We start from the raw sequence: 22,891 nt of genomic DNA, 5'->3' as shown, positions 1-22,891 counted from the left end.
TCAAGGGAATGACTGTGGCAGCCTAACTGAACTACCAAGGGCAACAGAATTTTTTACCTACGGCAAATGAAAGCAAAGGGTATGTAAATGAAAACCACCTACAAAATATTAACCATCACAGAGCTGTGTGCTAAAGCAGATCAAGAAACCAGCATAACTGAGGTATAATAATGTGACTTAATGCTTGATTTTAAACCCATGATTGACAAATTACCTTTACTAAAGAAGAGTGAGGAATGCGAAACTTTTTTGTATCTTCCTGAAACATCTGTGGAACTTGGACTTTAATATCCCATGGTTGAGGAGATGCGCCATTTTGTGGCCCATCTACCAAAATATCTGATAGAAAGAAACAACATAAACACAATATTTTAGCAAGCCTAGAGACCATAATCTGAACCCAAACACCACTTAAGCCCATTGAAATCAAATAGTAGATGGAACAGAGAAATCTCTGCTTTGTTTACAGGCGGTCCTGTTTTGCTTCACCCTGATCGGCATATTGCTGCTCACCCTTCTTATTATAATTAGAGGGAATACTAGAATTCTTTTGAAAAAGCTTTGCTTAATATGACTAAAAATTGAGTACCATGTGAATATATAGTTCCACATTTTAGATCCTTGATTAATATATCCATTAAACTAAATTATCGAAAGAGTTCTTCGTTAAAATAGATAATACAGCTAGCTATTCAGTAGCTATATTTTTTCCATGCTGAGTTACATTTGTCTAGTGGACCCAAGATCCAGATATAATGTTCAAGTTTTCTAGGGGTTCATCAAGTTGTGCAGAGATTATCTGTGCAGTTTCTTTGTCCAGACTGCTCCTTTGGATCAATAAGTGAATTCATTCTTTCCAGGGATGTTTGTCTGAGCTCCTTGACAGGCACTGAGGTATTTCACACTTTGCAAGAAGTTTCTAGAGAAGAGTTGCCTTTTTGAATAGCAATAATGGCTGCCTCCAGCTACCCAAAGACATCACAAAGCCCCCACAAAACTGGGGAGGGGGATGAAGTTAGTAAAGAGAACCTTTCAGCTCTCTTCAGCAACTCTCAGCTGCTTTGTACAACAGGCCATGCCAATCACTTTAGTAGGAGTTTATTACTTTTCCAGGAAAGCCATTACACTTCACCTTTATAATACTGATAGTACAAGCAACCTTTTTTCTTTTAACTTTGGGTTCTTTTGTGAGCCCGTGATAACTTGAAGGAAAGGCCTTTTCCTAAAGTAACTGGGAACTTTTCTGTGCTGAGTCAAAGTTCAAATGATCTGACAATCATATGAAGCAGTGCTTTTTTCTAAAAAAAAAATGCTTAGGGTTACTCTCATTTTGACTCAAGAAAATCACCGTTTTATAGCTCAAATCAGGAAAATTAAATACAATAAATGAACAAAAGTACAAATATTCACAAAATGTTTAGGGGTATGCGTACCCCAGCATACCTCCAGAAAAAAAGCACTGATATGAAGGAACATATTATGCACAAAATGAACAAAAACTGAATGCTTTATGAAATGTTAGTGGCATGGAAGCAATCTGTTTGAGAGGCAAGAATCATCAGCTTCTGAAATATTTAGAGATATATTTATTGGCATATGAGATACCAGTTTCCCTTTGCCCTCTGTTGATTATTTTGGAAGTGTTAACAGCATTCAGACTGTCTGTTAAATTTCTGGTGTCAAAGGGCAGGACTCATCTAACTTCTGAAGTAGACATGTATACCACTGTACTGTAAGTTGTGCAGTGAATTCTTAAAGTGTGCCTGAACATCAGCTCCCGCACAGCAGGATATCTGTACAGTGGTACCTCAGGTTACAAACTTAATTTGTTCTGGAGGTCCGTTCTTAACCCGAAACCGTTCTTAACCTGAGGCATGCTTTCACTAACGGGCCTCCGGCTGCCGCAGCGCCACCATCCTGGGGCAAAGTTTGCAACCTGGAGCAACTACTTCTGGGTTAGCGGAGTTCGTAACCCGAAGCGTTTGTAACCCGAGGTACCACTGTATAAGCTTCTCTGCAAAGTTATCACGTTTTGCATTTGCCATTGGGGGAGAGGATTGCTTAACATTCACTTCCCACTTATTCTGCAAACAGTAAATTTTAGGGAGTACCTGATCTCAGATGAACCCTTCTCAGGAAAAAAACACATCCTGGTTGCTAGGAAGAATGGAAAGGCGAAGTATGGAAATTCCAAGGACTACTAGAAAGCAAGACAGATGCAGGAAAAGTGCACTAAATCGGGTCCTCCCTAAAAGAGAGCATGTGTTGTGGTGAGACCTGGCAACCAAACCCTGTACTGTGGGTGGGTACGTTTGGATAGCCACAGCACCCAGTTGGTAGGTCCCTTGATGCTGGGTTTAATCAGGCCAATGGGACTCAGCCTAAAGGGATCAAGGGACCCAGAGCTTCCTCTTTCGGTTTGTGCATCGGAACACCCGCCCACCTCTCCCTACTTTCAGGGCTTGTTGCGTTTGACCTTGCTATGCCGTCTTGTGTCGTCTGTCGTTGGGACTGGGGCACGGCAGGAATTTCCCCACTTGCCTGATTGGCTGTTGCCATTTGGGTTTCACCTGCCACGTAGCAAATCATCACAACTTGTAAGGTTGCGGGTAGGCTCTGGTTCAGGTGATAGGGATGGGGGAACACTCTCGCCATCCCTATATGAAGGGTATTCTGTTAAAGGAATCCAGGGACTCAATGGTTTGGTCAACCCCTGAGAGGGGGTTGTGCCCATGCCTGAGTTCAGGGGGACATTTGGTTGGTGGACACAGCCTGCTCCCAACTTTCCGCTTATCCAGGTGTTCGCCCTAGGCTGACCTATACTGGTGCCCTGGGTCAGCGCTGCCTGCAAGGGTGCAGGGAGCCAGTTGAACCAGAGCCTATGCAACCACTCACTTGCTGTAATCAATAAAGTTGTGGCCTAAATTCTGCCAAAAACCAAACCAAAATTTGAGTCTTGTCTGAATTTATTTAAGGGGAAGGTTTAAAGGTCTGAACACGCAAAGGGAAGAGGAAAACATAAGCTCTTTAGGAACCCAGGGGTTCCTGTTGCCTGGTGTTCACACACCTCACTTATCAATGACAGCTCTGACTTCGCCCATTGGCTGAAAACACTGACAGGTAGAAGCAACCAGGCTCACTTATTTCCAGAAATTACTTAGAAGGATAATTGCACATTTTGCTTCATAGCTTTATTTCTAGGACTTCCTTTTTAAAAAGAAAAAAGAAAAGAAATCCCTGAGTCTGCCTCCCAAGCTTGAGGGCACCACTGAAGCCCTTTGCAGGCCCCATGATACCCATCGGCATCACGTTGAAAAACCACAGCCTAGTGTGTGTATTTTTCTGCAAGGAATTCTCCCTTAATTGCATGCATTTTGTATGTTATTTTCATTTTTTCACTATTATGCACATTTCTGTGCACATTCTTTTACTGGAGAATTACATTACAAATAGTTTGGATTTTGAAGGAGAAGTTGTTTTGATTCATATATTGATTCTGTGGGTGTGGTAGGTTCGCTTAAAGTGTGAACAAATTCTCCTGATTTCATGGACAGGTGTTACAGGGAATCAGCCATCCACGTGGCTGTGTGCTCACTATCAGTTATGACAGAATGGTTGTAAGTAAAATGAAGCTAGATTTTTTAGGGCTCTGTACAAAGCATGATTAGGTGACAAATTACATTGGATTACAATGACACAACTGCAATCAAAATGGATGATTCACTATTCATGAAAATTACTCACTGGTATAAGGCTCAAAAGTCCATTCACATAATCTTGTTTCAGTAAAGGTTTCCAGCCGATACTGTGGAGAAATAAATATTGTAATTAAATGCAATTACTAGAAACTGTAATTATCACTGAAAGTAAATAGGAAAGATTTTGTTCACTTTAAGCCCTGCTCAGCAAGTAGAGTTGTCTGGGGACATTTTGAGATGATAGTCTGCGATGGACCAGTGGCCATGCCATGCCATCCCACAACTCCTGAAAGTAAGTGAACAAGGAGCAAATTTCTTCCCACCTCTCCGCTTCATCATATCTCTGCTTCATTGCCCTCCTGTTCCTCATATTCTTAGTCATCTCACAACAATAAAGTAATCTCAGCCTCTCACAAACCAAATTTGGCATGTTCATTTTGTGCCACTGGTCACCAAGACTCATGTACATGAACCAGTTTTTATTTATGAGACTTAGGTCTCGGCAAGAGTGGCCCACCCATGAGGCAAAATGAGGTGACTGCCTCAGCAGCAGGATCCACCAAGTGGCAGATCCAGTCTGCAAGGAATGCGTCACCTGCCACAGTGCTAGAGACAGCTGCAGCTCCTTGAAGGCCACATCTACCACCTCCTTCACAGCCTCCCCCCGCCGCCCTAATGTTTCCTCCACAGTGGCCTCTCAGTGAATAGGAGGCACTGTTGGTCTTCTCCCAAATCCTGTTCCCAATGTTGATCTTTATTCCCCCCCCCCCCATTGTTCCTGATGTAGATCATCACTCCCCTTTTCTTCCCTGGTGGGGGGGTCATGGACTGGCTGGATGCAGAGGAATGGTGGGAGGCACCAGCTGGGGAACCCCCCAGGGGAAGAAGGCTCAGACCCAGAGGATTCGTGGTGGGACGATGATGAGTGGTCAGAGGGAGCAGACTGGGAGGAGGGTGTGTCGGAAGCTGAAAAGGTAACAGGACTTAGTGAGCAGGAAGAGGCTGTGGCAGAGCACGGTTCAGACTCAGAGGTAGCAGCGGGGGCTGTAGGGAGTGGGGCCAAGAGGCAGAGAGGCTTGCTGCAGAAGAAGTCAGGGAGTCTCTCCTCCTGCTGCATCCAGCTCCCCTTCCCCCTGGGATTGTAGAACACACTGAGAAATGAAAAGGCCAGAGCAGAGGATGGTTGTGCCCAGACGCAGCTTGGAGAGGAAGAGTCCTAGTCAGCACTAGAAAGGTGGGGACTTTCCACCCTCGCAACTGCTTCATCAGGGCAAGAGGTCCAGGAAAGGGTTGCTGAGACCACTGGGCTGGAGCTGCAATTTGTTTCCTTGAATAAAGAGTCACTGGCTTGGTTGATTTATTGTTTTATTGCTGACCTACAGCTGACTCCATAGGGATGCAGGTGGCACTGTGGGTTAAACCACAGAGCCTAGGGCTTGCTGATCAGAAGGTTGGAGGTTCGAATCCCCGCGACGGGGTGAGCTCCCGTTGCTCGGTCCCTGCTCCTGCCAACCTAGCAGTTCGAAAGCAAGTCAAAGTGCAAGTAGATAAATAGGTACCACTCCAGCGGGAAGGTAAACAGTGTTTCCGTTCGCTGCTCTGGTTCGCCAGAAGCAGCTTAGTGATGTTGGCCACATGACCTGGAAGCTGTACGCCAGCTCCATCGGCCAATAAAGCGAGATGAGCGCTGCAACCCCAGAGTTGTCCATGACTGGACCTAATGGTCAGGGGTCCCTTTATCTTTACCACTGACTCCAACTGACTTTACATCCTGACACAGGGTGAGGGGCACCATTTTGTGGTTCATCTCCGGTGCCAAAATGCCTTGGGCCCGTCCTGGCCCTCAGGTATATGAAATAATCATTAAGAGGGTTGCAGCAGTGAGGGCAGGGTGGGGCAGCAGTGCTTACCTGGCCTCCTGGCAGCACAATTGCTCCTGCTTACCAAGAGGGAGAGTGGGAGGATCAAGATGCCAGGGTGGCTGGAGCTGTGCAAACACATCAATGAAGCCAGCATGTTGTTCCTGCGGGTGCATTTGCACAGCACAGACTTCCCCACCGCCTTGCCCCTCCCACTCCCATTCCTGACAAGCAAAAGCAATTCTGCTGCCAGGTCAGGTAAGCAACACCCTGCCCCACCCTCTGCTCCTGGAAGCATGCCTCTGAGCAAATGCAGACTGAATAACCTGCGCACTGAAGATTAAAGGGAAGAGACCTCAGTGGAGAGCATGTGCCTGGTAAATATTTTTAGCTATGAGACGCTGCTAAAGTCCCACTGAAATCAATCAGACGGATTGGAGTGCTTAACTATCTGCATCAAGCCACTTCCCTTCCCTAACTCTTGTCTAATTTACACCTGTTGGAAGCGCATCTGGGGATACTCACCCTGTACAATGTTTGCGGCTTCAGTTCCTGAATGACAAGCTCTCCTGCAGCTCTGTTGCCATAGCAACATTTGGAATTGACAAAGCTGAAGAGCGCATTTCTGGCCATGTCATCTGTCATTCTTGGGATCCTGTGGATTAACGGCACAGCACACACTTGTTTCTAAACCATACATAAATGAATTTAATACCCGTAGCAGTCGTTCAGGAGCTCCAAAAATGCAAACATGGAATGAAGAAGTGAAGGCAATCACATCTCTTGGTGCGATACACGGCCTCTATAACGTTGCCATCAGGGCTCTCTCAGTGTCCATAACACAATAATGAATGGGTAGGGAATAAAAATCACTGCCAGCCTCAAGTTAACCAAAACAAATTATTAAATAACATGCCTGTTCTTATCAAATATTCTTGTGCTCTAGGCTGGTTGCAGTTTCCTTATCTCTGTCAAATTATATTGATATGCCTTTTCTCGACAGACCCGTTCTAAAGATTACAGGCAGCGCAAAACCTCTGAAACACACAGACACGTATAATCTTGCTCCTTTTATGTAGAGGCAAATGGATCCTAACGATGGAGTTTTGAAAGCCCCATCCATTCTCAGCAGCTGGTTCTGTGCACTTTGCTCAAAACAGGGCCATCACACGAACCACCTGACCATTGCTGCCTGGAACAAAATGACTAGAGGCAAACAGCATGGGCTTAATGTAGTGGCTGGGGGAGAGGAGTGGCTGACTCTATGGAGTAGCAAGTTCCTGGTGCAAACATGCCCACTGTGGTCCATTAGGGCAAATTGGGTGCTGCCCCACTAACCTCAGTCTGCCTTAAGCCAGCATCCCAAATGCCTGCCCCCCCTTTTTTTATTACAACTAGCCTAGGGGTGGCCCTGGCTGTCAGCTTCCTCCTGCTTAGCTTCCACTTCATCCTTTTAGAGATCAGCAGTTTAGAGGGTGGGAATGAAACAAGGAAAACCTGTAATTGCCTTTGCATTGCAGGGGTTTGGACTAGTTGACCCTTGGGGTCCCTTCCAACTCTACGATTCTATGATTTTATGACTCTAGCTACTGTTGGCCGGCCAGTCTTCTGCCCTAACCATCTCAATAGGCACCAGCCACCAAAGAATTTTTGCTTGGCCCAATCCTATAGGCTCAGGAGATTCAGTCTGTGGGTACTTGCACCTTTTTTGCAGGGCGTGGGGTGTGATTCATACCAGTGCTAGGACCTTAGAAAGGCAGCTTTCCAAGACAAGGAAAATAAACAAACATTTCTTACCTGCATTGCAGAAACACTGGGTTGTTTCTCTGTTCGCTAAACTTTTGCATTACCTCTGGAGGCGGAACTAATTTTTTTCTGCCTAGATGGGAGAATTTAAAGAAGAATCAGCCTTCATCTTCAATGATTTCCTGGTGCTGACAAAGTGGGTGGGGTGGGATAACAGTGAAAACCTGAAAGCTAAGGAAAATCCCCCATAGAGCTGATGCGAAGAAGAGGAAGAGGAAGAGGAAGAGGAAGAGGAAGAGGAAGAAGAAGAAGAAGAAGAAGAAGAAGAAGAAGAGTCCCATGGACTGCAAGAAGTCCCATGGACTGCAAGAAGATCAAACTTATCCATTCTTAAGGAAATCAGCCCTGAGTGCTCACTAGAAGGACAGATCGTGAAGCTGAGGCTCCAATACTTTGGCCACCTCATAAGAAGAGAAGACTCCCTGAAAAAGACCCTGATGTTGGGAAAGATGGAGGGCACAAGGAGAAGGGGACGACAGAGGACATGATGGTTGGATAGTGTTCTCGAAGCTACCAGGATGAATTTGACCAAGCTGTAGGAAGCAGTGGAAGACAGAAGTGCCTGGCGTGCTCTGGTCCATTGGGTCAAAAAGAGTCGGACACAACTAAACGACTAAATAATAATAATAATAATAATAATAATAATTCTCATCATTCTGCTTTCTATCTTCTGGCCATTGGCAACTAAATGAACCAGGGAAACATATGAACAGACCTTGATACACATTTTTAACTGTTGTAATTAACATGCAGCATCTATCTGTCAAATATATATTCTGTCTGAAAATGGAATCCCACCTTTCTCTAGTTCTTTCGGCTGATAGTCAGTGAAAGGGTTTTCTGCACAGATTCTCAGCTAGGTGAGTTCTATTGGCCATGGTTACAGATGTGCTATGGAGGCAGCCTTGGGTACTTCCATGATACAGTGCCAGCCCAAGACATTCCACGGTAGCAAGTAGAAACTTGCATTGCATTACAGTGGTACCTCGGGTTACAGACACTTCAGGTTACAGACTCCGCTAACCCAGAAGTAGTACCTCAGGTTAAGAACTTTGCTTCAGGGTGAGAACAGAAATTGTGCTCCGGCGGCGCAGCAGCAGCAGGAGGCCCCATTAGCTAAAGTGGTGCTTCAGGTTAAGAACAGTTTCAGATTAAGAATGGACCTCCGGAACGAATTAAGTACTTAGCCTGAGGTACCACTGTATAACGTATTGTTCTTTGGCAGTAATGCATCGATTGGGTTGGATCCAGACTAGTTCTAGGGAGAACTCTTCTCTGTTTGAGGGAGCAGATCGTTGCTGCTGATTCTGCATTGCAAAACTCAGGATCCCCTGAAAACCTGCTCCAAAGGATTGGGGGACCTTCAGGAACAGCGGAAAGTTGCCCTGCCTTTCCTTCAGTGGGACCCTCCCTTTCATGAATGGAAGGAGCCTCCATTTGCAAGAGGGCAAGTCTGAATCCATCCCCAAAGTCTTTAGGCTGAGATTCTATTGTTTGTTTATTTGCTTATTTATTTAATTTACTAGTCGCATTTTTTGCCACTGCAGCTCAAAGTGGCTTACAATATTTTAAAGCGACTTAACAATATTTTTCTAGGGGGGCCATGATGTCAATGCATACTTACCAAGATCTCGGAAAGTCCACTCATAATGACCCAGTGGCTCTAACAGATCTGCAGGAGGTGCTAAAGGACTTTCAGGCTCTGATTCCAGTTCCAGGGTAGCTGTTTTAGACATAAATATGAGTGGAATATTTAGTCAAATTATCGTATATTTTGGGTTTCTTTTTTGTATAATCATATGTTCTGAATTCTAGGATCTCAGACTTTATTTTTTAGCAACAGTCATTGCCTTTTTAATGCAAGAGTTTAGAATTGCCTGAAAGTAATCTTAGGGCACCAGATGTTTCTTTGATTCATGTGCTCTTCTAAAAATATGCCCTTTGCTGAGCTGTAACAATAGGTGCTCATGATTCCTAATGCAGAAACAATGCACTCAGTAACCATCACACTAGAGTGCTTTGTGCCATTTTGAAGGTCCATACAAGAATATATATATACATGCAGAAGCTCCAGGAAATGCCACTTGCTAACAATGTACAATTCTAACACTGGGGAAAGTGACTTGATGACATCATTCATCAATTTGATAAAGTGGACCTTTCTGCTGAAAGCATTCACAATTATTCACTAGGACAAAAATAATCTCTCTATTCTTCTACGTACAAAACACCAGTCCATTTCTCTTGCTTTAATACAATACTGTGGTCTAGAGGTAGAGGGCAAAAAAAGAATTGATCCGGACACAAGCAATTTCTAGCTTCCTTTATTACAGATGATCTCACTAGACCAGTGGTACCTTTTGACACCAACACCCATCACCCCTTGCCCATGTTGACTGCAGCTGATGGAGTCCATCAACATCTGGAGGGAACTGCAATAGCTACACTTGCACTAGGCTGGAGAACACAAGTAGGTTATGCTGCAGGAGTTTTTGATAGCTTAAAAAAAAGAACCCAAAACCTTTAATCAAATCAATTTTTCCCTTGCTTAAAAAAAATAAATGTGGGCTCAGAACTGCTTCCAGGTTTTCTGAGTCCAGCGGGGCAAGAGGGAGCTAGTAGCCTATCTCGTTTCCAGAATCTGTTTAGAAAAGGCCTGCGCTACTTCAGCAGTATTGGTACTGAATATCCCTAGTTATGAACTGTGGCCTGTCAAATGCTCATCAAGGGACCGTTGTACTATCCCACACATACCCAAGATTTATGAGCTCTTTGGTGGAAATGGTCAAGCTGGAGTCTATACAGAAATTTAACTGAGAAGCCACCTCTCCCCTCCATAGCCATTTGACTGCCATAGTTCTCTGATGAGGTTGTCCTGGTGGTGCTTCATAGTCCTGCCATCCATCTTTAGTGTGGTGGCACAAGTTTTCTCAAAAGCCTTCAGCGGCTCAGGACCACAATGCCTCCAAGACCAGCTCTCCCCATATGAACCACCCCAGACCCTGCAATCATCATCTGAGGCTCTTCTTCATGTGCCCCTTCCATGGGAAGTCCAGAGGGTGGTAACACAATCATACTTCTTACGTCCAAAGGAATGTGGCATTGCAAAACCGACAGGCCAGATTCTGTGCACCTGAGAATGATGTTTGGCTTATGGATATCCTGGCCGATTTGACATGTTGCTTGTGAGTAGATTGGCGGCGAGCCAGAATTTGGACCGGCTTGTGTGGCGGGTAAGGCATTGGGTAGAAACCTTAGTTCTGGTCGGAGGGAAGGTTGTAAGCTTCTGCCTGCCCCTCCAAGGGAATGGGGTATCCTCTTAAAGGGACCTTGGAGAAGGTGCTTCTCTCCAGACACCTGGGCAAGGGCCATAGCACTTCTTGAGCCAGTGATCCTGGCATAGTGGCACCTATTTGATGTATGTCATAGGACCTCCTTGGCACTGTTTTGACCCCTTGGTCTACCATTCAGCAAACCATATCAGTTACAACCCAATGCCTATGCCAAGCCCTTAACATCTATAATAAATAAAGTTGTGGCCTGATTTGAACAATACGGTGTTGTCAATCATGAGTGATCTTTCGGTCATTGGTACTCAGGCTCACAACACCTGTGCATGCAAGGGCCTTTCTGCAATGGCTTCCCATCTGCGGAATGCTCTCCCCAGGGAGGCTTGCCTGGTGCCATCATTATATGTCTTCAGGCACCAGGTAAATACTTTCCTTTATAACCAAGCCTTTAGTTTTTAACCATCAGTGGCCTTTCAGAAGTGGGTGGGATGTATTTCCTCTCCTATTAGTTTTAATGTATCTGGGGGTGGTCTGTTTGGTTGGTTGTAAGTCACTTTGGGTTGGGTTGGGCAGGATAAAGCAACTAACAAATTCAATTAACAACAACAACACTTTCCCCCTGGAAATTAGGCATGTGCTGACAGTTGCCTATTTACCGTGCATGCTAAATGCCACCCCACCCCCGCCACCCAGAGTTTCCTTGATAAGTTTTACTGATCTACCCTACTGATAGCCACTGTGAATGTAAGCTGGTGATGCTGTGTTTTAGATTGATTTTATTTTATTATGTTGTGTATCTGTATTTTATACAGTGGTACCTCGGGTTACAGATGCTTCAGGTTACAGACGCTTCAGGTTACAGACTCTGCTAACCCAGAAATAGAGCTTCAAGTTAAGAACTTTGTTCAGGATGAGAACAGAAATTGTGTGGCTGTGGCGCAGTGGCAGCGGGAGGCCCTATTAGCTAAAGTGGTACCTCTGGTTAAGAACAGTTTCAGGTTAAGAACGGACCTCCGGAATGAATTAAGTTCTTAACCCGAGGTACCACTGTACACCGCTTTGATATTTCTTACATTTAGCAGTATGTATATTTGTTAACTAAATAACCCATTATTCAGACCTGAAGGGTCTCTAGAGTGACCAAAATTGGAGAAGAAAACAACATTAAAACTGCATAGAGAACTTGTAGAACACGAGACACTTAATTTCAGGGTCACTGGTTGGAGCCCTACATTGGCTGAAAGATTCCTGCATTGCAGGGGGTTGGACTAGATGACACGCATAGACCTTTACAACTCTACAATTCTATGATTTTATGATAACAGTCCATGAATGCTAAAACCACACTATCCAGGCCTGATTTACTATCAGTGAGCCAGCTTTGCAGCTCTAACCTTCATTGTCGCCAGGTTTAGTAGGTGCCATTTCCGACATTTAAGCAAGAGAAGATGAACTCGAGTTTTATTTTTCTTTAAGCCTCCCCTCCCCTCCTTCTATGTTCTTTAACTACTGGTTTGAAGCTGGTTGTATAACAATGCTCACAAATGTGTCCAGCTTGCCTTGAAAGTGAGCTACAGTGGTACCTCGGGTTACATACGATTCAGGTTACATATGCTTCAGGTTACAGACTCCGCTAACCCCGAAATAGTGCTTCAGGTTAAGAACTTTGCTTCAGGATAAGAATAGAAATCGTGCTCCAGCGGCACGGCAGCAGCAGGAAGCCCCATTAGCTAAAGTGGTGCTTCAGGTTAAGAACAGTTTCAAGTTAAGAACGGACCTCCGGAACGAATTAAGTACTTAACCTGAGGTACCACTATATAGTTTGTAAATGCCATAGTAAAGGTCAATTTAGAAGGAAGAATATGCTCATGTGTGCCAGATATCGGCCCTGAAAATAATGATATAGTAAATAACCAGAAATAACAAAGTTATAAATAGTTCTTGTTTGTAGTCTGCAACTTGCAGACAGACTTGTTGCTATAGCAATCCAGTTGGAAGTCACAATAGTGTGTAAATACAGCCTCCTTGTTCTAGGTTAATGGAACAAAGAAGTTGGGTGTGCTTGGAAAATGGAAAAGGGTGTATTCACATCTATTCATAATATGCATTTGACCGCAGTTGTGTGATACCTCTGTCAAAACCCAAAGAAATAAAGGGTTCATTTCCAATAGCTCTGGGTGAAACACATGAAGATATTGAGAGTTGTTGTGCCGTTATGTATGTCAATGAAAACTGCCCCCTTCTTTATCGTTATACGACATCCAGAGCAAAAAATAAAGAAATGATGTTATGTGCGACAGATGTACATGTGAACCCAGCTTCAGGCCCATAACAATCAAGGAGTCTGTGTGGTATAGTGGTTACAGGCTTAGACTATGCCCTGGATTCAGATCCCTACTTGGCCAAGGAGTTCACCTGGGTGACCTTGGGCCCGTCACTGCCTCTCAGGCTAACCTGCCTAACAGAATTGCAACTCATTACCAAACTTAAAACCATGGAGAAACCTGGTTTGAACAAAGACATTGGATTCTTATCCCATTATACATGACTAAGCCATTTCTCACCTTCTCACCCCTTGCCTTTTCCTGTAAGACCCATTACAGTCGTTAAGAGTCGTCAGCAGGCTCATCCCAGCTATCTGCCAATCTCCCATTCCCACCACCCTTCTGAGTAATACCCCTCCCCACCTTCTCAATATATAGAAGGATCTGGCAACTTCTGTTTCAGTGTATCTGAAGAAGTGTGCTTGCACACGAAAGCTCATACCAAGAACTAACTTAGTTGGTCTAAAAGGTGCTACTGGAAGGATTTTTTTTATTTTGACTATGGCAGACCAACACGGCTACCTATCTGTAACTGCCTAACAGAGTCGTCATGGGGATTAAATGGTACGTGGATAACCAAGTATACCACCTTGAGCTCCTGGGAGAAAAGGTTGGGATAGAGGTGCAATAATGAATAAATAGTGAAAAATAAAGGAGTGAAGTGGCATGTTGCTTAAAGCATACAAGTTGCTGAATGCTCTTTTCTGCTTGTTTATATGAAACGTGGTGGGTGGGTGGGTGGGTGTCTGTCTGTCTGTCTGTCTGTCTTTAAAAATTGTAGCAGTATGGATCCAGTTGAACTTATTCTAAAACAATTGCAAGTCTAGCACTTTGGCAACATCTGTTGCATGGATGAGTGGCTATTAGGGGGGAATGGGATGGAAGAGCTGCAGCAGTGTGGCAGCATCATATGCCCCTCTAGAGAACAGGGGAAAGAGCTGAAAACTTAAGATAGTCAATATGTTGCTTCTCATTCACAATGTTTATAAGACATTCTCAGCATCTTACCAAATGACACACTCTAGGAAAACAGGACCAGTGAGTTACCAGGAACAATCAGAAACTAAGGTAATCTGCCTGCTGAATTGCCTGCATGTGGGTGTTTGAGCAGGCTCAAAGATGTAGAAGAAGGCATCTCAGAACAATTCAGAAAATGCCCCCAATATCATCTATTCTGATGCTTTGTCAAATTTCCAAGGTTTGTCCCATACATCTTACTGCATTTAAGAAATGGGGTGAACTTTAGTTATAAATAAAATAATAATCATATCCCCCTGTAAACAAGTATTTCAAGCACATTGCCCATATAATCCAGCAATATGCATGAGACACGTCTTCATAGTATTTCCCCCACCCTTCTCAAATCCCTGAGCTGCCATTAATTATACTCTTCTAGTTTTTAAAAAGCAGCTTGTTTCTGGAAGAAGAGACAGCCCAGGGAACAAAACCGTGCATGTGTAGCCATTGCAATCTTGCGCACTACCTCACAAAATTAAGGCCATTTATTTTCTAGGTGCTGCATGTAAAAAGGCAAATCACATAAATTGTCCCGATCTATAATATTCAGGTCACGCCAGCCATTCCTTTTCTGCAAGAAAAATACCTCCCCATTTCCCACTTAGGACTACTGATTTGATCTGTAATAACTGTAATCTTGCAATAGCTTTTCTGTGTCTGTGATGGATCATCTTTGACAAATACAGCTCAGCCCCAAATTGCACATCCACTTTCATATTCTCCAACATCTCAGAGATGAAAACAGGGACACTCTTGTGTGCTTAATTTACTCTGCAACAGTCTGTCCGGCACCGGTTTTCAAAATAGGTTATTTTCCTAACAGACCATAATAGAGGTCTATTCTCTTGTTACTGGTATATTTAAGAGTGTTTAATATAATGCTCAATACCACCATTGATCTGTTTGTGCTCATTAGAGAATAGCAGCAATTGGCTATTTCTTTACTACATTCATCCCCGCCTTCCCTCGAAGCATTTCAAGATGGCGTACGATGGCGCTCCCTAATTGTATTTTTGCAATTACCCTGTGTGGTAGGTTAGACATAGGCTTGTAGCCAATGCTAGTTGAGTAGGTCCACTGATATTAATGGTACCAAATTATTTCAGTGGACCTACTCTGTGTAGGACTAATGTTGGGTGCAACCCACAGTGACTGACCCAAAAAGTCATCCAGGGAATTTCATGGCTCAGTGGGGATTTGACCTTTGGTCTCTCCAGTCATAGTCCAGCACTAGTCGAACCACTATACCACAGTGGGTTTTTAGAGCCCTCCTCACCTGAATAGTTTCAGAGGAAGAAGAAGGAAGAAAGGAAGGAAATTGGCACTTTCTGTCTATCTATAATGCTTGGACACTGGTATCAAGACGAATCTACCAGTTCCCATTCAGAGATTTAAATTCTGGAATCCCATGGGAGGGATTAAAACCTGTGGGTTGACCACTTTAATAATTTACACTAACAAAATGGGGACCTGTGCTATATCCCAGGGGGCAAAACACGGACAGTCTTTTTACCGGGACAGAGTACCGATAAACATGGTCTTTTATGTATTCATAGATGTGTAAAGGGACAAGATGAAACAAAATTCCCCTTAGAAGAGAGATCAGTTTTAAATTGAATGGAATAAGGCATTTATACTTCTTTAAGTACACTAGGAAATTGCTTTCTTTTGTTTCTTTTTTCAGACAAAGCCTCTGAAGCAGAGGAAAATGGAGCCTTTAAACCAAGTTCTCCACTAGATCTTAACTATATGTATGAAGCTGCTGAATGACATCCCCTTGGACAGAAATACCAACTCTTTCTGAAACAACCATTTAATGTCAGCATCAAAATAACCAGTGCATTCATTTACTAGCAATGGGATTTGGTTATTAAGCCTGCTTGTAAAGGGCTATTTGACAACCTTCTGCAAAACAAGAGCAGGAGGTAGCTTTAAATGATGCTTGTGTTAATTACACATCATTCCCTTATGGGTTAGAGAAATGACCATTAAGCCCAAATCGCCTTCTATGGACTCTTGCTGTCAGAAAGTGCAAAGCAACAGCAAGGCAGAATTCAAAGGATAGTGAAAAGTCAATGAATGGCTCCAACTCAAATAGAAATCCAGGGAAACCATGCACCGGGCTTTCAACCAGATATCAGTATTATTCCACCTGCTCTCCCATTTCTGAAAGAAATTGCAACTAGCCAACTTTTCATCAGATTGTACCAGAAAACCAGCATTTATTTACCACAAGCCACACATTGTACTTCAAAGCCGAGTCTAAGGCTATGAACACACCATACATCAAAAACAAATTTCCCCATTCTCCAGAGAACCCTGGGATCTGCAGTTTACCCCTAACCGAGCTACAGTTCCCAGCATGCTTAGCAAACTACAATTCCCAAGATTCTTGTGGGGGGGACTTTAAATGTACAGTGTGTACAGCCGTTGATTCTGAAGAACGACTTCCCAGAACAAAGCATGCTTTTAGACAAATTGCCTGCTTTTGCAAGGCATACTGAACAGCGTGACTTTGTTTACTTACTGCCTTCGTCTCCGTTCTGTCCCTGATCCATTCTCATGGTGCAGGATGAAGTCTCTAAGTCCCACTCCAACAATTTCCACATATATTGTTTACTGAGGATTCTGTGTTAGGAGCAGATAAAAATCCCATCCACGCCCCTTGAACCACTCCCACTTTATAAAACAATCTGAAGAAAAGTATGTAAAGTGATTCATTAATCTGTGTTGAAATGAAGTCCAGGCTACAAGCTAAGAGCTCCCATTGATACCTGCCCCCGGTTCTAAAAATACATTCTTTCACTGTCTGTTGGATGTGATTGTGGGTAAAAAAATTCATCTTTGTACTTTACTCTTTTTCATTCTGCCTAAAACACAGGATGCATACACACTGTACATTTAAAACACACCCACACCCAAAAAAAGAATCCTGGGAACTGTACTTTACCCCAAAGGGCTACAATTCCCGGCACCCTTAACAAACTACACTTCCCATGATCCTTTGAGAGGGAAAAAAGTGCTTTGAAATGCATGGTCACAGTTTAGATCAATGTCTAATTCATTGCTGCCAAAGGGAGCCTGACACTCTCCTAGTGCTTCTTTAAAGGAATTTTCACAGGTGAGGAATAAACTCAAAAAGGCACTTTTAACCACCTTTCAAATTGTCATTAAAAAATTACAAATAAAGCAATACTATAATTATAATAAATGTGCTTTAACATTAAATACGATGTGGCTGCCTCCAGACAGGGATTCAGCATTGAAATCTACTTGCTCAACTATCTAAAACAGGTTGTTGGAAACAGGTTTGTTCTTCAAGTTAGAAAAGGTAAATCCTGATTAAATGGAGGAAATGGGGGCTGGTATTTTGATGCCAACAATGTCATATAGATGCTGCTTAAAGAAATGCACAAAGAGCATACCGTTCTCAGTGGTGGCTGGTCCCCATTGGGAGCCCAACAGTAGGTGGCGCTAGAGGCAACGGATGGCAGAGTTAATGGATTTTAGCTGTCTCCTCCCTTCTGAGTTCAATTAGTGCAACACTGAGGCTAACAGGGTTACCATATGTCCAGAATTTCCCAGACATTTTCCAGGAAAATCCGGATGTGTGTTAGCCCATGTCAGCAGTGCCGTTTTTCCATTAAAATGGCTCAAAAACTGCAATTCTTTTGCAATTTTGCTATTAAAAGCTCAACAACCTTGCCAAAAAGGCTCAGCAACTTTTCTGTCTGGATTTTCACTGTTCGAAAGATGGCAACCCTAGAGATTAAGGACGTGTACGACATCAGGTAGGTGACTTCCTAATGGACCAGCTCATCCCATTATAAACACCCATCTGGAACTACCCTTAAGAAATTTAGGTCTGACATTTTGGAACAAACTTCTCTAGTCAGCCCTAACACCACCACACAGCCTCATTTTCTCTTAGTTGTTCCCTCTGTATCCTCCCCACTGTATATGGGCAGCATACCCATGCTTTCCCCATTCTTAAGAACCTCAGACAATCTCAATAATCTCCCATCAATTTTGCTCCTTGACAACTTCCAACTCCTGTTTGTTGGTTTCTTCCTCTGTTCCTCTACTACCCAGTTTGGGGCATCCCCCCCCCAGATGTTGTTGTTTTTATTCTTGTTGGAATAGAGTGTTTGCCCTCATTTTTTTAATCGGGTATTGTCTACTTTGTTTGGGGTGCTGGTTAGCCAAAGTGGGTGATGCCCTGGGGGCAGTGAGATTACCTAGGGAGTGCTAGGAGGCAAGGGAGGAGCAGGGGGCACATTCTCCTCATCCATCTCAGCCTGCCAGTCCACTCTTGAGCTCAGTGACACCTCAGGACACTTAGTGTCAGTGTTGCCATTGTAGAACTCAGCATGGAGGAGGATGGAGGCAAAACTAGAATTAGTTGGCTCTAGTGCCATCTACTGTTGGCCTCCCTGCCCCTTAACAAACCAGTTCCAATGAGCACCAGCCACCACTGCTCCCACCTACCCCAGCGATCGACTGCTGTCTGACATGGTCGCCTCATAGAGCCTGTCTTCTGGTGTTCAGAAAAGGGCTACCAAAATAGTCAAGGGGGTGGCTCAAACTCCCCGCGAGGAAAGGTTGCAGCATTTGTGACTTTTTAGTTTAGAGAAAAGGGAAATAAGAGGAGATATGATAGCCATTTATAGAATTATGCATGGCATGGAAAAAGTGGATAGAGACAAATTTTTCTTACCTCTCTCCTAACGCTAGAACTTGAGGACTTTCAATGAAGCTGGCTGGCTTTAAAAGAGGATGAGGCAAACTCATGGAAGATAAGGCTATCTGTGCCTACTTATCCTGAGGGCTATGTTCAACTTCCATTATCAGAGGCAGTAGCCTTCTGAGTGCTGTTGTGCTCAGGGTCTGCTTGCACATTCCCCACAGGAATCAAGTTGGCCATTGTGAGAACAGGAAGCTGGACTAGATGGGCCTTTGGTCTAACCCAGCAGGGATCTTTTTATGTTCTTATTTTCCTAACATAAACAGTTCTCAGATGTGTCTTTCTGCTCTTTATAGTGTACTCAAGTTCCTTGATCATTTTGCTTTCTTTTCCAGCCCTGCGCCTTTGTGAGATGAGGTGACAAGAACTAGGCCCAGCAGTTGTCGATGTCAGCCAAAATTTGTTAACATTGTTTGTGTTTCTGGAAAGCACCCTGGAAGCTCTGCTGAAGTAAATCTTTTGACCAAGCAAACGAGGCAGAGTGGAGCATGATCTTCCCCATTTTGGCACTAACAGGCTAATTACGAAGTTTGTGGTCAGAGCATAGTGAACATGGACAAACAATACTAGAAGTCTTCTCGCTTCTTAAATGTGTGTGCTCACTAGAAGGACAGATCGTGAAGCTGAGGCTCCAATACTTTGGCCACCTCATGAGAAGAGAAGACTCCCTGGAAAAGACCCTGATGTTGGGAAAGATGGAGGGCACAAGGAGAAGGGGACGACAGAGGACGAGATGGTTGGACAGTGTTCTCGAAGCTAGCAGCATGAGTTTGACCAAACTGTGGGAGGCAGTGGAAGACAGGAGTGCCTGACGTGCTCTGGTCCATGGGGTCACGAAGAGTCAGACACGACTAAACGACTAAACAACAACAACAACAAACTGAAGCAGGTGAGATGGTGCTCAGATTCCACAGCAGATAGGTCAAACACAGAGCATTCTTGGAGAAGACTACCCAAGGCAATGTGTGGGAGAATCAATCCAGAAGGCCAAGGCAAGGGAAAGGAGACCGGCAGCAGTTGGGTCCCAAGGAATATCAACATGAAACCTGAAAGCACCAAGGAGAAGAGTGGGAACACTGTAGGAGAGGACACCTGCCCACCTACAAAACTTTGGCCCACCAAGGGTTAAGAGATAAGGATCTGGCCTCGTGGCCAGAAAGTATTCCCCATCCCTGATGTACAGCCTGGTTTACAGTTCGGTTTCTCCACCCATTCCCAAGTAGACATAATGTGGACAAAGTAAGTGATCTGTAAATTTGCATGAACCAGTCCAAGAAAAAGTGTTGCCTGCCTGGTATGTCTCAGTTATACTTGTGGGCGCTCAAGCAACATTTGGTTTCAGTTTGGGATCTTCTTCTCTTCCTTAAGGCAGGCTTATTCTGATAAGATATGAGAAACCAAAAAATTCTGTGCAAGAGCCAATAAATTAAACATGACCACCACCCAAGAATATATAAAAAGGAGGGAAAATTAGAAATCTAAAATGGTTTGCTAATGGCAGTAAATTTAAACTGGCAAAAAGAGATGCAATTTCTCATGCTGAAATTGCACCAGAAAAATCACAACAGCCTCCAGCGCACGCAGAGCATTTCAGTAAATAACAGCATCTGGTGCTCGTTGCAGTAGCACTTTGCAGCAGCGTAGCCTAAACTATTCATCACTATTAATATGCATGACTAATATAGTGCTCACAGGGGAGTGATTTGACACTACAATTCATCTTGGTGTTTATCAGATACGAGTCATGAAAATCTCCCCCCCCCATAAATTTTCCCCTACAGAACTGTGATTAACATCTGTTGTAGAAAATTGTATAAAATTAGCACACTTTGGAGCTATGCATTAAAAAGATTTGGCACTCTGGTTATATATCCTCCACTTGCTTGCCGTTGCAATGAAAAGTCACCACCTGGGTGTGCTGCTTTGAGCAGGTTGTGCAGAAATGTTGTAAGGGCTCAGGTGCGGGCAATTTGAGTCTGTCTGTTGGACAGAGTGAGTCTGCGTGGCATCATGGAACCTGACAAAAAGAAAGCAGTTTTGCACGCAGCACATAGGTCATCCATGGAATTTGCTTTGGCAAGAGGTAATGATGGCCACCATGTTGAGTGACCTTAAAAGAGGTTTAGACAAATTCATGGAGGATAAGGCCTCGAAGGACTACTAACCATGATGGCTAGGTTCTGCTTCCACTGTTGAAGGCAGTATGCTTCTGAGTACAGTTGAACTTCGGTTTTCAAGCATCTCAGAAACCGAACGTTTCGGTTTTGGAACGCCGAAAACCCACAATTAATTGCTTCCGTTTCTGAACGCGCCTCGGAAGACCAACAGCTTCCGAGGCGTGTTTCTCCATTTTCTCCATTGACATTGCCAACCACCCATAGCACCTCGGTTGACGAACGTTTTGGAAGTTGAATGGTCTTCCGGAACGGATTATGTTCGACAACTGAGGTTCCACTGTACCAGTTGTTGCAGACTCCAGGAGAGGAGTCTGTTGTGCTCGTGTCCTGCTTGCAGGCTTTCCCCAAACATCTGGTTGGCCACTGTGAGAACAGGGTGCCAGATTAGATGGGCCCTTGGTCTCATCCTGTAGGTTCTCCCTAGATTCTTATTCCAAATTGTTATCTTCTTCATACAGCTTTCTAGTAGTAATGCCTATCATCTCAGTTGCACCGTCCTTTCAAATTCTGACTACCCAGTTATTCTCACATCCTTAAATGCATGCTAATAATGCCATATACACAGAACAAAACAGCCTGTAATACTCTGATAACATTGTTATCAATTTATCAGATCCCGAGGGGGAAGAACATATTACAATATTTAATACTTGCAAAGGAAAACACTACAGTTGCACAATAAAATAATACAGCAAAAAATAAAAATAGCTAGGGAAAGAGCCCTGCGTCTTGGAAACATTGGATTGAGAGCTTTATCAAGACAGTGTTGCAATATTTCCTTCTGGAGTGAACTGAGATAACAGTGGCAAATACCAGGCTTGGTACCAGTAAATGGTCTGGTATACATGATTGTTGTTTGTTCACGATGCTTTGATATATGAACTACATGTCTAAAGTTTTCGAGTCATGAGGTTCAGGTAAAATGATGCCTCAACTGTTTTTATTATGTCTTTTGTGTTCTCATTTTGTATTTTTATGTTGTGAACCACCCTGTGATTTTTGGCAGTAAGCAAATTTAACAAGGAATAATAATAATAATAATAATAATAATAATAATAATAATAATATCATTCCAGTTGTTGTTTATGTCCATTACTTACATGAAGTTGTTTATGTCCGTTACTTACATTCAGAACTGTGTCCTGCCTGTTACACAATCCAATTCCAACTACAATGTCTTGAGAGAATATCATTGTTTGTGATCTACTGACCTTTAACATTGGCAGTCATCCATTATACCTGTCTACTACTTTAACTACTTATCTTATGTGGGAGCAATTCTAGCGACCCAAAATCTTGTTAAGAGACTTCTTATTGTTCTAAACTCTCATATGAAAGGCTTGGTCTCCTCAGTGACGTCAGTACAATGCCCCAAGGAGCTGTTCGTTTTCTGTAATTTTGCTCAAGCAAAATTCCTCGTGGAACTTGGCATCTGGCATAGGATCTTGGTTTCAACTTCAGCATGTTTACCTCTTATGACTATGGGTGTGTGTGCGCGCTTGCGTGTATACCAATATACCAGCCTGAGCTTATTTACTCATAGTAGGGTCAGAGTACAGTCAATTATTTGCATTACCACAGCTACAATATCATTCTGTCCCTCCAATGCAACTTCCCACTTCTGCATCCATTTCTCCCTGTCAACCTCTGCTGGAAAAGCAGCTGTGGAGTCCTATGTAGTTTACACAGGTTATTTGTGATCCAGCTCCATTCCCGTCCCTGAAGTCCGGTACGCTTATTCACAGTGTAGTACCACTGTGACAGGACACAACAATGCTGTAGAACTGACTAGTGACCTTTATTTGTTTAAGACAGGCTTAAGTGGTCCTAGGGCAAGGACAGGACTCCAAAGCATTTCATCGGCGCTGGAATTTATTATCAAATACCAGTGAGCTACAATTAAATAAACACATTTTTATTTTGGTCTGGCTTCTTTGCCATTAACATCATCCCCAAAGAAATTAAGCAGGCAGAAC

General features: G+C 43.5%; 1 protein-coding gene across 2 annotated transcripts in view; it reads right to left on the bottom strand.

The window, feature by feature from the left end:
• LOC308471614 (protein SSUH2 homolog) overlaps nt 1–18,742 on the bottom strand; it is a 36,060-nt gene extending 17,318 nt beyond the window's left edge. Inside the window, exons 1-6 of one of the 2 annotated variants that reach the window (XM_080995840.1) lie at nt 18,712–18,742; nt 8,988–9,086; nt 7,355–7,436; nt 6,083–6,212; nt 3,745–3,805; nt 215–339 (exon numbers count right to left, since the gene is read on the bottom strand). In XM_080995840.1, the coding sequence (XP_080851966.1) occupies nt 215–339; nt 3,745–3,805; nt 6,083–6,212; nt 7,355–7,404 (366 nt within the window). In that variant the 5' untranslated portion in view covers nt 7,405–7,436; nt 8,988–9,086; nt 18,712–18,742. Of the gene's footprint in view, nt 1–214; nt 340–3,744; nt 3,806–6,082; nt 6,213–7,354; nt 7,437–8,987; nt 9,087–16,521; nt 16,661–18,711 lie in introns of those variants that run through there. The other variant, XM_080995839.1, reaches the window with a different exon arrangement.
• Between the last annotated feature and the right edge of the window lie 4,149 nt (nt 18,743–22,891).

The sequence above is a fragment of the Podarcis pityusensis genome (genome assembly GCF_964106645.2).
Source record: "Podarcis pityusensis genome assembly, chromosome: 2".
NCBI classification, from domain to species: domain Eukaryota; kingdom Metazoa; phylum Chordata; class Lepidosauria; order Squamata; family Lacertidae; genus Podarcis; species Podarcis pityusensis.
The sequence above is the reverse complement of the archived record's forward strand: the minus strand, read 5'-3'. Positions and strand labels throughout refer to the sequence as shown.